Source organism: Thalassophryne amazonica, chromosome 3 (assembly GCF_902500255.1).
Source record: "Thalassophryne amazonica chromosome 3, fThaAma1.1, whole genome shotgun sequence".
In the NCBI taxonomy this organism is placed as follows: domain Eukaryota; kingdom Metazoa; phylum Chordata; class Actinopteri; order Batrachoidiformes; family Batrachoididae; genus Thalassophryne; species Thalassophryne amazonica.
In genome coordinates, this window is record NC_047105.1 from 82,938,041 (window position 1) to 82,950,792 (window position 12,752).

The 12,752-nt window shown below is 40.2% G+C and overlaps 1 protein-coding gene across 4 annotated transcripts in view; it reads right to left on the reverse strand.

Annotated features, from left to right (window-relative positions):
* kif21b (kinesin family member 21B) overlaps positions 1-12,752 on the reverse strand; it is a 178,888-nt gene that overhangs the window by 83,184 nt on the left and 82,952 nt on the right. For all 4 annotated transcript variants that reach the window (XM_034166974.1, XM_034166975.1, XM_034166973.1 and 1 more), the window contains exons 4-10: positions 10,166-10,315; positions 8,307-8,441; positions 7,916-8,095; positions 6,841-6,956; positions 2,909-3,104; positions 1,062-1,251; positions 810-873 (exon numbers count right to left, since the gene is read on the reverse strand). In XM_034166974.1, the coding sequence (XP_034022865.1) occupies positions 810-873; positions 1,062-1,251; positions 2,909-3,104; positions 6,841-6,956; positions 7,916-8,095; positions 8,307-8,441; positions 10,166-10,315 (1,031 nt within the window). The remainder of the gene's footprint in view (positions 1-809; positions 874-1,061; positions 1,252-2,908; positions 3,105-6,840; positions 6,957-7,915; positions 8,096-8,306; positions 8,442-10,165; positions 10,316-12,752) is intronic.

A 12,752-nucleotide genomic window follows, 5' to 3' on the forward strand; every position in this document is an offset into this window, starting at 1 on the left:
GGTGTTTATTCCGGGACAGCTAACAAAACAGCTTCAACCCTTGGATATCAGTGTGAGCAGAGTTGACGCCGAGAGCTGCATGGGAGCACTGAGCGACGGCGGAGGATTAGCGTCTGCACTTGGAAGGAGCTGTATCGACACCGCTGGGCGGTCATGAGCTGCGCAGGTAGGCGCTGCATGGTTTGGCTCGCAATGTGGTCCGCAAAATACAAACATATCCGTAGGTAAAATGCAGCTCACGAGAGGGCACTCGAGGCTTGTGTGACTGTTCCTGCGACTTCTGACTACCATAGAAAAATAAAAATTTCAACGTTACTGATAACTTAACAAGACAACGGAGAAGGCCCGAAAAAATGCCACCAAAAAGAAAATCATACTCTGCAGATTACAAGTTAAGACTGGTTAAATATGCATCCGAAAACGGTAGCCGTCACAATATTATCATCTGAACTTTTCATGTTAACATACCTGTATGTCCATGGGACTTATAGTCCAGTGCAACTTATTTATGGTTTATTTTTCTTTATAATGGATAAAGTGGCTGGTGCGACTTATACTCCGGTGCGACTTATTTATGGTTTATTTTTCTTTATAATGGATAAAGTGGCTGGTGCGACTTATACTCCGGTGCGACTTATAGTCCGGAAAATACGGTAATCATCTGGTCCGTTCTCTGTACTGGAATCACACTTGGTACTTACCATTAAAGTGTAGTTCTTGGCTCTAGGTTTTTGAGGTGTACTTCAAATGTTACACATATTCATGCTTTGCTGACTTCAAAGAGTCTAGCAAGTACATGCAAGTCTCACCTAAGCTCTTCAACTTCTCTGATGTAGTTCTGGATTAGTGTCCCAATCTCCTCATTGCCCTCACCTGCAAGTCAAAATAGGCATAGGTCACAGATATCTCTCAATATGAGTAGAATACAACCAAAATGAGTATATTATTCTATGTATCTAAATGAGAAAAAAAAAAAATCACATTTGATAAAATAAAATAGAAAAGAATCAAAGTAAGAGTAAACAAGGCAAACGTCAGAGTAACAGAGTTCCCACACGTACTTGACTTGGTGAGCTGTGTGCTGACCTCATTGGCCAGTAGATGTGTTACACGTGTATTAAGGTGATCAATAGTCTCCTGCATGGCCTTCACCCGAAGGCGCAGCGTGTCATTTTCTCTTTGTAGCATGGCATTCTCCTGGTACAGGTCACTGTAACCTTCTGAGCCATCTTCACATGCCACACGCTTCCCCTGCACAAACAAGCAATCATTCTGAATAGCTAACAAGTATATGAGGTCTGTTAGAAAAGTATCCGACCTTAATATTTTTTTTAAAAACCCTATGGATTTGAATCACGTGTGATTGCGTCAGACAAGCTTGAACCCTCGTGCGCATGCGTGAGTTTTTTCATGCCTGTCGGTTGCATCATTCGCCTATGAGCAGGCTTTGAGTGAGGTGTGGTCCACCCCTCTTGTCTATTTTTTATTGCGAATAAATGTCTGAGCTTTGCTGCATCAATTTTTTTTCCAGAAACTGTGAGAGACCACCAGCTGGACACCGTTCGAAAAATTAATATGGCTTTCAGGGACGATTTTATGGGGATTAAACAGATTACGGGGTGTTACTGCCGCTTTAAGGACGGCCCACAACTGCTGAGAGCGTGACGCGCTCCCAGCCCCCATCGACAGGCTGACACCCCGCTGGAACAACCAGATCATTTCCAACGTGAAAGCTTTGTTGATCCGGGACCTCGTCTGACTTTCACAAAAAGGCAGAAGATGTGGACATCAGGACTTTTTCCGGCACATTCCACCGTTACAGGAGTTTTTTTTCATGGAAAGAAAAGCGGAGGGACGCGCCACGGCTACGTTCATTACGCGGGACAAAACCACCTCGGTGTTGGTCTCTCAGGACAGCTTTCAGGTGGATTTCAGACGGATTCCGGTTGCTTTCCAGTCGTGTGAATATCCGATTGTGATTGTGCATGAGCTGGACATGCCAGAACATGTCCCGTGAGGCTTCATCACGGCGTTGCTTTGCGCTGAGCGGCTGCACCGAGCAGCTTCTCTTTCCATGACAAAAACTGTAACAGTGAAATGTGCCGTTCATTTTTAAACTGGACGCTGTCTTGATCCGGTATGTCATCTGACATACAAAATTTAACTGACTGCATCACACACACAAACATTATTTACACAAATACCTAAACGGATTCTGCACTGTTTTTAATAAACAGAGCAAAAATCCCCTTTCAAACATCCTGTTAAGCCTATTAAATCCAGACACCACAACGAGACACCACTACATTATCATTCCAATGCTCCAGTCAAACTGCAGTTAGATCACATCTCATTACCACAAGGTCAAAACACAGACCCTCGTGATAGTTGCATATTCTCTTCCTCCCAGTAACTGTGGTAAACCCTTAATCAGATAATATCCTCCCACTCCAGCTCCTCAATGCTTAATTATTTGTGTCAAAGTTAAAAAGACAGACTGACTGCAGTCCAAAGCATCTTTCTCTGTCTTACAGTCTTCATCTCTGTTGTCTTTTTATATTCTTATTCCCATTTCCCAGGCTTTCTAATTTGCTGTAATACATGCATGTTTCACATTAAGTAAACAAAAGTTCCGTTTATCATTAGAACGCAGACACTTCACCAATACGACTTCAGCCTCAGTAGGCCTCACACTGACAACTGTGAAGTCATATGGGTGTATATGCTCAATTAGTTTGATAAATTACCTTCCATTAATTTGATCCATCTAGCGTTCCAAGTTACTATTTTTCTTTCATTTTTTGTTTCTCACTTCTTTGTACATTCCTCTTTCACCTCCCCGGAATCTCTCACTCAGTTCATCACCCATGTCTGCAGTTTCCCTTTTCATCACCCATCCATCACTCACCGCTTTATACTCCATCAGTTCCATTTGAAGTCGGGCTATCTCCGCACGCAGGGCACTGATCTGCTGGCTCGTCTTGTCTTGGTTAACCACCACTTTGTTCTTGATGTTTCGGGCACGGTTAGCATACTTCAGTGTGTTTAGTGTCTCCATAAAGTCACGGTCTGAAGGACTGACACAGGCGATCATCATTGTACGACTGCAGAGAAATGAAAGAGGTACATATAGGGACTGAAAGATTTCACTGGAAAAAAAAAAAAAAAACATTGTGTTGTTACAGCTTAGGGCTCCGTTACACCTTCACAATTTAGCCAGCGTATGCCAACGTACGAAAAATGCAGCGAACACGCTGGATATGTCGAATAAGTTATGCATTTGTCACACCATGATGATTTAGCCGGCGTATGCTGACGGCCACGTTTCCACCGAGCGGTTTGGGTTGGTACCGCTTGGTATGATACGGGTCAGAACAGTGAAGTCTGGCCTGGTTTGCATTTCCACTGCCAGCAGAAAACTGTTTGGCAGGCAGAACACGTAAATATTGACAAGCACGTCATCAAGCACACGTATGCTGTCGCAGTCTCTCCTCTCCACACAGGGGCCAAACAGAGTAATTTAACATTTTTTTTAATTTATTTTATTTTTTCCTTGGTGGATCATGGGATTCACTTTCATCATGTGCAGTCTGCTGAAGAATCAACTGATGTCTGTGTTAAACACTGACGTGAATAAATGTGGCGCTGTGACTCTTTCAACTTTTAAAATAAGTTAATTTTCTTGTTATGGCACAAAGTGCCAGTTCTCTGGTTCAGGCTGAGAAACACACAAAACACAGATGGACTTCTTTTAAAACATTACAGTTGTTCAGCCACGACAAGGAATTAAAGTTTTCAAATGTCGTTTTCCAAAATCAGGACGCTTTATGTGGATAGGTTTTTGTCAGATTTGTTGTGTTAAGGTAAGATTAAGACTTTATATTTACTCCATTGTTTTAATATTTGTGACAGTCTGAACTATTTGCATGACTGCAGATTTCAGCTGTTCAGCCAATCAACAGACAGCATCAATGGATGTATTTCGACATATGAGTAACTTACAAGAAGTCAACAATCACATAACTTACCTACAACTTATGGCCCACGCATACGGAACATATCAGCCATACGTCGAAAATATTATCCATGCCCAAAATTTTTCAACGTATCAGTGTGCTTCACTCAGTCACTCATCTTAAACCACTTACTCCAATTAAGGGTCATGGGGGCTGGAGCCTATCCCAGCAGTTATAGGGCGTGAAGCGGGATACACCCTGGACAGGACGCCAGTCTGTCACAGGCAGTGGTAGGCAGAGCTATCCAAAAAGTTAGCTTCGATAACCATTAATCTGCTAAATGAAAAGTTAACTTTTACAACGCTAAACCGATAAAACGCTTAAAAATTTAGCAGAAGTTAACGCTAACTTTGAGTACTGACTCGGCCGCGGCCACATTGGATTACAATGTCGGCTACTGATAAGACACCAAGGGCTGCTGGGTAAATTTCAAGGACCACAAACACAAAATGAATGCACAAAAAATAAAAAAAAACCAAACATTGTCATCATCTTTATCAAAAGCAGTAAATCGTAGTATTAGAAGTCACAGCTTATCTCTACATTATGTATTTAGAAACTGTTAACAGAGCTGCATTTACAAACAAAACAAATGCATGAAAAATAAATAAATAAAATCCCAATCACGGTCATCATCTTCATAAAAAGCAGTAAATTGCAATATTAATAGACAGTTTATCTCTGTATTATATTTAATAAACACAGGAACGGCTCACCCGTGTTGCGTTCAATGCGACTGGTAAAATCTACACCTCACCCATCACGCTGAGCATCCCCACCAAAGAAAACCCACATACGTTTTGTCTCTACATAAAAATACAGCAATAAGTGTCTTTTCACTTTAAAAAAGTAGAGATTTGCATGTACACGCTGTCTTTAAAGCAGATACACTGTCGATTTACGCTACGGGAGCTCAACTCCATAGAACAGACTGTTGCAGACACAAAACAGACAGGAACTAACATGTATGATTTTAGGGTTTTTGGTGAAAGACGAAATGTTCCATTTAACTCAGCTCTGCCTCATTGAATGGAACATTCAATCTTTCACCTCATGAAACATTCTTACCATTGCACTCGCAAACATTCATTATTTGAATAGGAGGACATTCCGTGGAGGGTTAGCATTACTTTGCATGGACGCTGATACTCGGGTCACCAAAGGCAGGCTGATAAAGATTGGCCGACTAATAAAAATATTATCCACCCACTACTCTGGTACACTCTGTAATGGAGTGTTTGTTATACCACAGTATCCTCACTCTGATCTAGAATAGTACATGCCTCCCAAATGTTTGATGGAACCAAAATTTGATTTGTTTTAGTAAGGCATGTCAATGTGATACTCCTGTAAAGCTAGTTAACTTGCCAAGATTTCTGTACAAGGTCTTGTAAGTCACTTCAGAGGTATTATCTGGCTACAAAAACAAGGTTTTTAATATTTAAAAGTGTTTATTTCTTGTTAACCTTTACCAGGGTGGTGGCCAAGTAGTTAATGCGCTTGGTTTCAGTGCAGAAGGTTCCGGGTTCAAATCCCACCCCTGCCACATTTCTCCATGTAATGTGGAGTTGTCTCAGGAAGGGCATCCGGCGTAAACCCTGTGCCAATTCAACATGCAGATCCACCTCGGATTTGCTGTGGCGACCCCGAGTGCAAACAAGGGAGCAGCCAAAGGGACTTTTATTTCTTGTTAACCTTTACAAAATATAAGAAAATATGTTAAACATAGATTTATACAAAAATACAGTTGTTGGGAGCATATTTCACCATCTTGGATTATTTTTTCTAGCAACCAATCAACATATTTCATTGTCATCACACAGCCTTCACTCTGACAGCTGCCATGTCCCATTGCTGATGTTATTTGTTTGATGGGTGACAGTGGCTATGGTTTGTATGTGCTTGTGTGGTGTAAGTGATAATAATGATGACGATGACAACAACAACAACATAAGTGGGCTGCTAACCATATATGAGGGCCAACAATAGCACCTCCTAAAACCATGCTATTACATAAATGATGTTCAAATAACTGTTGTGTTTGATGATTTGCAGAGTATATATGCTTACCTCCACCAAGGAGGTCATACACCTGCCTATTGTAATTTCTTTTTTTTTTTTTTTCTTGCTGCCACCACAATAATTCAAAAAGATATGGATATATTGTCAATAAACCTGAGGGGTCAGATATGGCCCAGAGAAAAAACAATTTAATTTTGATCTGGAGTGCTGGATCAGATCTGGATCCAGGGTCAGCCCTTTCAACAATAGTTAATCCTCTCCCTCCAACTCTTCTGTACGGTGAAACCTTCTGATAAGACCGATTATTAAGTTGTGCAGATATCATTCATCACAGAACCTACTGTGGACAAACTGTATCTGCATGAATTACCGACCAATTCCCATTTAAGACAAAATGGGAGCCTTGCTAGTGTCAAGACATGAAGTTTGTAAAATGTGTAAAAAAGATTATAAATTTGCCTGGGCTGAAGAGGATTAAACATAGGCCAGCTTGGAGCACATACATTAAATTTTCATGAAATTAAAAGTTATAAATAAATAAATAAATGTGACATACAGTTGGACGTTTGGAATGTTAGTTGGGACTAGCAAAGGTGAAGGGCATTCTGCTCTTCACCTTTGCATCTCTAGTATGTGATGAGAAACTTTGTGTCTCTAGCATGTGATGTCACAAATAGGGCCTCCATTGGTACGTAAGCATAGTCAAGGACAGCTAAATAGAGAGTTGCTGGGTCCTGGCTGAAGTATGCACTTTGAATGCTCTGCAGTTTTTTTATATATGTACTTTTTTTTAAGTTTATACCTGTTCCCTCCTAGCGAATCCTGCAGCAGACGAGTTAGTTTGGAGTCCCTGTAGGGCACGTGTCCTCCCTTCTTAGTCTGGTCCCCTAAAGCACTGATTACATTTCCCAGGGCCAGCTACCACAAACACACACACACAAAAAAAAAATTCAATCAAATATACTCATGCAGACAATCATTGCGACTGGTCTTACATTATACATCTGAACAAATAAAAAACTTCCAAGATATTCATCGGTGTTTTCTACTTTACATAGGACAAATCAATATGCTCAGAATGTAACAAATGTTTGTAGAACACTACTCTAGATATTAGATAACAGAACATCAATTTCATACTTCATTATTATTGCCACATTAGGGGGTGCATGCTTTCAAAACAGAAGGTTCCCACTTCAAGACCACCTGTGCCCATTCTCCATGTGATGCGGAGTTGAATCAGGGAGGACACACAGCTTAAAACTTAAACCAAATCAACATTCAGATCCATTGTGGCAACCCCAAGCAAAGAAAGGGAGAAGCCAAAAAAAAGTGTTGGCACATTTTATGAACGCGCTTTCCTGGATAGCTATCAAATGAGTTGCTCAACATTTGACCTTTATTGGATTATATCTGGAGTGTGACTTCCTTAACAGGAGGCTGCTTGTCCAGTCCCACCACAGAACATCACATTTCTATTAATTCAGTATCTATTATGTAACTTCATCTCAGGAATAACTGTTGAATTCTTGATTCCAAATGTTCCACTCATGCGACATTAAAATGCAGTTTAACAGGGGGCATCCTTTTTTGTCATTTACAATATGACTGTTTTGCTTTTCACTTACACTTCTGCATTATGCATAGAGTCAGCATGGACCAGTTACAAACCAGAGATGTTCTATCACAATGTACTTCGAGTGCATGAGCTATTCTAGAACAACCACTTTTCACAAATATTTGCATGTGGCTAAACTGGCCGTGATTTGTCCATGTTTTATTAATGAGGGAGATATTCCTTTACGAACCAGTTTAAGAGGAAAAAAGTACTGAAACATTCACAGGTGAGGCCTACTCTCTCTGTCCATTATTCTCACCAGTCCACAGTTAATGGAGATTCCCTCACGGGCCCTGTCTCCGGTGGCCCCCGTGCGTTTGAGCCTCTCTGAGCCAGCCAGGTCCACAAAGTGGAACTTGGCCATGAGAGTCTCATATTCCGGCTGGGAGATGGAGCTGGATACTGCACCATTTACCTCCCCATTCTCTCCTCCTCCATTCTATAAGAGATGCCAGCAGAAGCAAGGGAAGATTAAAAAAAAAAAATACATATATGCACTGAGTTAATAAGAAGCAGCTTATGATTTATTAATTTTTTTATCAACAAAAATTTGCATTCCTTTGCAAAATATTTTCCTAAAAACGAGTTTACACATTACTCGCCATCGTGCTTTTTATGTCCTCTACCCCTCCACCCTAAGCTCTGCTCACCATTTGAGGCTGTTGGCACACTCTCATCTGACACAGGTGGATGGTGAAAATGGCATGGGAGCGAGAACTTTGGGCATTCATCTGGGTGCTGGCGGTGGTTCGGGACAGAGCTCCAAGCTTAAGACACTGCAGCAGCTGTAGCAGACACATTACACGTCATATCTAAAAAACCTTTAGTATTAAGCCCAGAAAAACTATTATTAAAACAAAATAATATGAAACATATTTTCTATCACATTGTAAAGACATTTCACTGCACCTTCACACTTCTGGGTTTCTGAACTCAAACAGTTATTGTTTAATTTTCTTTTCTACTGTCTTCTTCCTTGACTCCATCACTTCAACACTACTTTTCATCTAGTTTTGACTTCATCTTTTCTCTTTCATCAGGAAACCATCCATCCTCCTGCATGACAGTTGTCAAATGTTTCAGGAGTGTTACCTGTAAGGTTTTATGTTCCTCTCACGTATGCAACAAAAAGCTTGTTGTTATTTGAAGACAACAAACAAATACAAAAAGGTCCATACATAGTATTTTTGTTTGTTTTGCAATTCTGTACATCACCACAATGGCGTTGAACTGCATCAATCAAGATGTGCTTGTAGTTCAGACTTTCACCTTTAAGTCAAGGGGTTTAATAAAACATCACATTAACCATTTAGGAAATTATGGCCATTTGTACACACAGTCCCTCCATTTTTCCAAGGCATAAGTCATTAGATAAACTAAATATAGCTTTTATTTTTAATGCTAAGAATCACTTTCACAGCCAGTTTTGGTTCAACAAGTCAGGTAGTAAACACATGAACATTTCCAAGTGACTGAATGCATCTTATACATCATTTACATCAATGAATGAGAATCATAGCCAGTATGGTACTGTATGACAAATGTGTGTGTGACCATGCAAGGAAGAGACTAATGAAAGAAGCCACCAAGATACCCATGCCAGTTCTGAAGTAGTTACAGGTTTCTGTGGCTGTGATTGGAGAAACTAAACTGCAACTTTTGTTTGTTTCAACAAAGTTATAAATCTTCATGGTTAACTAGAAAAGCAAAGAAGTTTATTTATAAAATGATGTGATATTTCAGCTGTAGTTTGCCAGAAAGTACATGGGAGAGTTCAAATTGATCTGTTTTCAAATTTAAAAAAAAAAAGAATGTTTTTGTCATACTGTAATAATATATAATAATGTTAGAGATGGCTTCTCACAGGCACAGTTTCATTCCACACCCAATTTTGCCATGTGTTTCCTGTAACTCCACGTATTCTGAAACAAAAACTCAAAAATACATTTACACTAACAGACAATCCTGCACTTCCAAACTTCTCCCCCTCCTGTCAGACTGTCACTGCCCCCCTCCCCCCGATATCTGATAGGTCACCTTGAGCATAACTGTCAGCCCAGTGTCAGATTTTGTCGCTGTTATGCAATTACTCCTTTTATGCAATCACATACAAAAACAGCTCTGTAAGTCCTTTGAGCCAAGTGTTGATGATTTTGATCATCAGATGGTTTTTGGTTATCTTGCAGCTCAGTACCAACCTAACCTTATATTTTGCATTAATTGTGACTCCCAATGATTGGAATGGGAATGTCACTGTTTCCAATATAGTAAGTTTGAATTGTTCAGTTTTATTAAGCTCTACATGACTATGTAAGAATGAATCTGATTCACAAATTAAACATGATGGTGTGAAATGGTTTGAAAGTAATTATGTGAATGGGTAATTTGTGTTGACTGTCAAAGGAGTAGGCAGGGTAAATGATAACTATAAATGTTACAGAATATATTCGTACTTGACCTTGACTTGAGTGAGATTGACATACGCAGTAATAATAGGGCACACACACACCTCCGCCTCCGACTGCACCAATCTGGAGGTGACTCCCGTGGTGTAGATGCTACCGCTGGCATCCTCATGGATCTTAATGGTGGACTTCCTGCTTCGACTGTCTGGATCCCTGGCTCCATCAAACAAGTCTAGGATTTCTTCATTATACAACTACAATTTATATATATAAAAAAAACATGCATAAATAGATAAGCATTATGTAATATATTCCTACATCCAATGCCACCACATAATCAATATACACAGATACATTATTAAGAAAATTTTATAATAACCCTTTAAGCACAAGGATGTTTTGGACAGTTTTATACATTTGTAATTTAAATCTTCCCATACTACTGTTTATGTTTTTAAACAAAATTGCATGGCCTAATCATTATTTATTTTGAGACACTGTATCACACAGCAAAAAGACATGTGTTCTATGTCAGTGTAAACCCAATTCCTAGAAGTGAATCCCACAAAAAGAAAGAAAACAAAAAGATTCTTAAAAATGCAATGCCTGTTATACCTTTTTATATCCATTATATTTTTGTGTCAAATTCTGTTTCTACCTGGTCTTCCAATGAAAGACATAACATTAAAAATCTGCATGATCAAAGCGAGTCTCTGGAGCTGCACTCTTTGTAGTCACTGTTAATTTGTATACCAGGTCACCAAAAGGTTAATGTTGCTATAAACCACTGCTTTAGAATTAGTGTCTCATTTTGGGTAAATTCCCATTTCTCCTGTCTGCCTTATTTAAGTACAGCCACCTAACCTGAGGGGTCAAGAATTGACCTCTAGGAAAACCAATGAGGCCAAGGAGTCAGAGGTCAGTTGAAAGCCCAGCTGTTCTACTACCAAACATACACATACCCATCTGTTTACCATCAACAGAGGTAACCTCTGACCTGGCAACCTACGGAAACACATTAATAACAGAACACCACATGCAGACAGATGAGTAAAAGCAAGCAAATGACAGAATCAATACTTACCTTATACTTAAATATTAGTATTATGCATTATGGTTAAGGTTTATTAAACATACCTGCATATGAGTAATACAACCCCAAATCAGTATTGAAAATGCAAATAAAAAAAATTAAAAAAATTGCATTGACTCTTACTTTTGATTTATTTCATTGCAGACAGTATGGACCAAATATATTTCATGCTTTGTGTGGTCAAGTTCATTCAATATGACGGGAGACAAAGTGAAATCGGAAAGTGGCAAATTACAGCCCTTTGCGGTCTCATTTAGCAGGTGCACGTGTTTGCAGCCATACAGAGGCCTCTGAATTAAAGCTGTTTAGGGGCATTTACACGGCCTGCCTTTGGTGACGTCAGTGGATCACATCAGAGCGCAGCTCGTCTGAAGGATTATAACAAGTTAAATCTGTTATAAACATAAAAATAAATACTTTAACAGCTGCAGACAAGAAGGAAAGAACATGGCAACTGTTTTATCAAGCCAAGACAATGTAAACAAGACAAATAATTACCATTTTTGACGGCTCAAAATGCTTTCTGCAGCTTGTTAGGTGTGCGCGCGAACAGCTCCGGCTGCAGCCTCCTCTGTGATACAGAAAGTGATTAGAGCCATTTTCAATGGCCAATTTGCAGAAAAAAATGATTAATCCGCCACAAAATAATTATTTTATATACGCAGCGCAGAACACGTGGCGGCCGGTAGAACAAAGAAAGGCATCCAGCTGTGAACACAGCGGGTGGGATCGTCACAACGGCGCCTGTGCTATTGCGTGAAGCAAAAGCCCCTTTCACATTGGCGTATTCATAGAGCTGCTCATTGCAGCGTTGTGTTTCATTTCAGGTGTTGTGCGGCTCAAAAACAGTCATTTAACATTATTATTTATTTAATTTTTTTTATTATTATTATTTATTTGTTTTGGTGGATCACTTTCATTGCTGCTCAATCTGGCTGTGGTAAAGGCTGCCCTGAGCGAAACGCTGTGACTCGTTAAACTTTTAAAGCTCCGGTTGCTCCGATCAGGTCCGCTGATTTGATCAGACCTGATCTATCAGGTCATCTGATGATCACACCGACATGCAGCGAGTGCGCTTTTATTTTAAAGAGTCACAGCTCTTTTCAGATTTGATCAGACCTGATCGATCAGGGCGTTTGATGAGCGCAATGACATGCAGCGAGTGCGCTTTTATTTTAAAGTCACAGGTCTGATCAGACACACACACACACACACACACACACACACACACACAGAGGGAGAGAGACCGACCTGCTGTTTCTGTTGCGTTTCTGGATTTCTGAGTTGAGGTTCGGTTCCCTGTTCTGAACACAGGTGCTGTGTGATCATGTTCTCCAGCTGATGCACTCAGTTTTTGGTTGTGTTCAGGAGCGCAGTGTTGCACAGACTTGCATGCAATAATGCTGTGCTGCGCAGACCTGCTTAAAACTGTGTCCAGCGCTCTACGCCGAAGAAAATTAAACATGTTTAATTTCTTCCGTCCTACGCGCGTAGCCCTCAACATACTGCTGCGCAGGGAGGAAAAAACTCGATGTAGAGCTGCAAAAAGTGGGCGTAGAGCTGCTCAACTCAGCGTAGGTGATACGCTGCAATGAGCA